Raw genomic sequence first — 3,856 nt, 5'->3', positions numbered from 1 at the left:
ATTAATGACAATAGGAATTATTAATTATGCTTTTAATAAATTGTATTCATGGAAGAGAATAAAGGTAACTATATTATAGATCATTAAAAAAAGAAAAACATTGTCACATGCTCTGCATGGAGTCTCAGTAGGCCAGGGGAGGCCTGATGAGGAGTTGAGGACAAACCCTGCAGGTCAGGCCCAGACCCTGGGCTGCAGACCTCCACACATGCACTGGGAGGTGCACTCTGCTCAAAAAAAAGTAAACATATCAGAAAAACAAGAGTGACATTCCTCTGAAGGGAAAACCACTGCAAAATACAAGAAAACATGGTATATATGAATATATAAAGTAATTGCATTAATTCTGTTTTTTTTCCACTTTATCTCTTTATCTTCCCAGAAAACCAGAATTTCCAGCAAATGGCTAATGCCACCATGGTAACTGAATTTCTCCTCTTGGGCTCTCCTGATGGCAGGGATCTGAGTTTCCTCTATTTCACAGTATTCCCAATGACCTACCTGGGTACCTTGTTAGGGAACCTTCTCATCGTCACTGTCACCACTGCTGACCAGAACCTGCACACACCCATGTACTTCTTCATCAGGAACCTGTCCATCTTGGACATGTGCTTCATTTCCATCACTGTCCCCAATGCCTGTGTCAACTCTGTCACTGGCAACCAGGCCATTTCAGTGGCTGGCTGTGCAACACAGGTTTTCCTGGTCATTTTCTGTGCATGTGTTGAACTTCTGTTTCTCACCATGATGGCCTGGGACCGCTATGTGGCCATCTGCCAGCCCCTCCAGTACCCGCTCATCATGAACCCTCAGATTTGTGTCCGCATGACCCTGGCCACCCTGGTCAGTGGTCTGCTGTATGCAGGTGTACACAATGGAAACACATTCTGGCTGTCCTTCTGTCACTCAAACGTGGTCCATCAGTTCTTCTGTGATGTCCCCTCTCTGCTGAGGCTGTCTTGCTCTGACACCACCGGCAACATGGTCCTTTTTTTTGTCTCTGCTGTGGCAATTGGTGGTGGCTGCTTTACTCTTATTGCCATGTCATATTTTCGCATATTTTCTGCTGTGCTGAAATTTCCCACCAGAGCCCCAAGGAAGGCCTTCTCCACCTGCACCCCTCACATCCTCGTGGTGTCCGTCTTCTTCAGTTCTGGTGCAGGTGTATACCTGAGGTCCTCAGCAACCTCTGACACCCTCCAGAACATGGTTCTCTCTGCCTTTTATACCATGGTTCCTCCCTTCCTGAATCCTCTCATCTACAGTCTCAGGAACCAGCAGGTAAAGGATGCTGTGAGGAGAGTAATGGGAACACAGTTGTTCTCAGGGAAATGATAAAGATGCATTTCAGCCTTCCCTGTGTGACGATCTTAATTAGAGATCATGCTTTTCATAGCTGGGCTTTGGAAGTCATACTGCTTTCTCTAAAGTCACCTTACTGGGTCCTGGGTACCTCAACTTATAAAATAATTTTTATTTTAATTTATGCCATCATTTCTATTTATTCTTCATAAAATGTATAATGTTAACAAATGCATCTTCAATGAATGGGTATAATTCAAGTTTTTTGCTATAAACATTTGAGATTATATTTGTTAATGAGTCATCAAATACTTTATAGTACTTCTATCAAGTAAACTCACAGATGAAAACCTTACAAATTAATCATGAGAACATCCTGAAATCATTTGAACATATTTAGTGATCTCATCTTAGTGATGTGTGAAATAAATATGGAAGGTCTCTGGTACATAATTGTGTCAATATAAATACATTGAAAATACACAAAAATCAAATCCTAAAGAAGTTATAACCAGCTGATCTTTCGGACCCGCGGGGCTGCTGGACTTGCGCCGGATGCTGATCGCTGTGCTGCCGGTGGAGCGTCAGGTCTTGATATACTCTTTCTGAAGAGGGAATGGTTTGGTGATGGAGTGCTCCCACTGACCGATGGACTCAAAGAAGAGAAGTTCAACAGAAGCAGAAGGATCCAAAGAAAGAGGCCTGGTCCATGTCTGGCAGGCGGGATCCTTTTCTATCATACCAGAGAGATTGCCAGGCTGGGGAGGAAAGACTGTTCTTCAAGAAGCCCTTGGAGTGAAACATGGAGTTCTTTTGACTGAAGATGGTGAGGTCTACAGCTTTGGGACTCTTCCTTGGAGAAGTGAATCAGCAGAAATTTGTCCAGATAGTCCCATTCTAGAAAATGCCCTGGTTGGGCAACATGTTGTTACTGTGGCAACAGGGAGCTTCCACAGCGGAGCAGTGACAGAAAGTGGCGTAGTGTACATGTGGGGAGAGAATTCTGCGGGTCAGTGTGCAGTAGCTAACCAGCAGTACGTGCCAGAACCGAATCCTGTCAGCATTTCTGATTCTGAAACCAGCCCTTTGTTGGCAGTCAGGATTTTGCAGTTGGCATGTGGCGAGGAGCACACTCTGGCATTGTCAATCAGCAGAGAGATTTGGGCATGGGGTACCGGTTGTCAGTTGGGTCTCATCACCACTACCTTCCCAGTGACAAAGCCACAAAAGGTGGAACACCTTGCTGGGCGCGTAGTGCTACAAGTCGCCTGTGGTGCTTTCCACAGCCTGGCACTTGTGCAGTGCCTCCCTTCCCAGGACCTGAAGCCAGTCCCCGAGAGATGCACCCAGTGCAGCCAGCTCCTCATTACCATGACTGACAAAGAGGACCATGTGATTATCTCAGACAGTCACTGTTGCCCTTTAGGTTTGACACTGTCAGAATCCCAGGCAGAAAACCACGCCAGCTCTGCCATCAGCCCCTCTGCTGAGACCCTTGACAGTCAGGGAGAAGTGTTTGAGAACACGCCTGTAGAAGCTGGACTGCCGCTTGCCACCAAATTGAACATTGAAAGCGCCCCCACCACAAGTGGTGATACTACTTCCTCCCAACAAAACATTGAGGAAACAACTGAAATTTCTTCTGCCAGAAACATACCATCATACCCTGACACCCAGGCAGTAAATGAATACTTGCAGAAACTGTCAGATCATTCAGTAAGGGAGGATTCAAAGAATGGTGAAAAGTCAATGCCACCTCAGGTACTTGCTAAATTTCATAGCCTAAGGGTATTATTAGAGTTGAACTGTATGCACTTTACTTTAGAAACTTGGAAATGCTAAGATTTTATGGTGTGCTTTAGTTTGTAAGTTTGACTATATTTCTATTTTATTAGGTAAGCCTAGAGAAAAGAACCTGTATTAATTAAAAATCACTGTGCTTACGTTCTGACTCTTTATCATGTTGAAAAATGTCTTGCTGGGCTTATTTTGGAAGTAGCACCCTCCTTTTTTTTCCCCCTCATTAGTGACCCCCCAGCATGGCTAAGGTACTGAATTTTGGTGGATCCCTAAATAGTTTAGTCTAATATAATTACATATGCACAGAATGTTCTGAGTTCTGTTTTGGAAAATCCTTTACTTCCTAACAGGGAAGGTCGCTGGGTGGCAGATCCTTCAGTTGTAGGCAGAAAGACACTGAAAGGCATTCTGTTGTGTTTTTATCAGTTTTTATTAGTTATAGCTGTGGTCCTTACTGAACTTTATTTGGTTGGGAGGTAATGTTTTCTTATCTTGTTAAAACCATTCTCATTTTTAATACTGTGGCAAGATGAACAAAAGCTTTTACCTGTACCTTGCAATAAAGTTTGAATCTCCCTGCTTAAAACTAATTTTTCTAAAAGGATAATTTCTGCTTTTTACTTAGGTGTAGTCTTTTGATTTTGCTTTTACCAAAACCCTAAAATTAAGAAACTAAAATTTTAAAAAATCTAGTCATAGAAGATCTGCCAAGTGGTGTTTTTTTCATGCTTTAAAAACCATACAGTCTCTTGAT

General features: G+C 43.2%; 1 protein-coding gene and 1 pseudogene across 1 annotated transcript; both read left to right on the top strand.

Moving 5' to 3' along the window:
- Nucleotides 1-402: 402 nt before the first annotated feature.
- LOC143641728 (olfactory receptor 14C36-like) lies at nt 403-1,335 on the top strand. Its single transcript, XM_077109518.1, has one exon. It carries the CDS (start codon nt 403-405, stop codon nt 1,333-1,335), a length of 933 nt encoding a protein of 310 aa, XP_076965633.1.
- Nucleotides 1,336-1,853: 518 nt separating this feature from the next.
- LOC143641727 (alsin pseudogene) lies at nt 1,854-3,144 on the top strand (annotated as a pseudogene).
- The last annotated feature ends 712 nt before the right edge of the window (nt 3,145-3,856 follow it).

This window comes from Callospermophilus lateralis, chromosome 5 (assembly GCF_048772815.1).
Source record: "Callospermophilus lateralis isolate mCalLat2 chromosome 5, mCalLat2.hap1, whole genome shotgun sequence".
Taxonomy (NCBI): domain Eukaryota; kingdom Metazoa; phylum Chordata; class Mammalia; order Rodentia; family Sciuridae; genus Callospermophilus; species Callospermophilus lateralis.
Note: the sequence above shows the minus strand (reverse complement) of the source record. Positions and strands in the feature narration are given on the sequence as shown.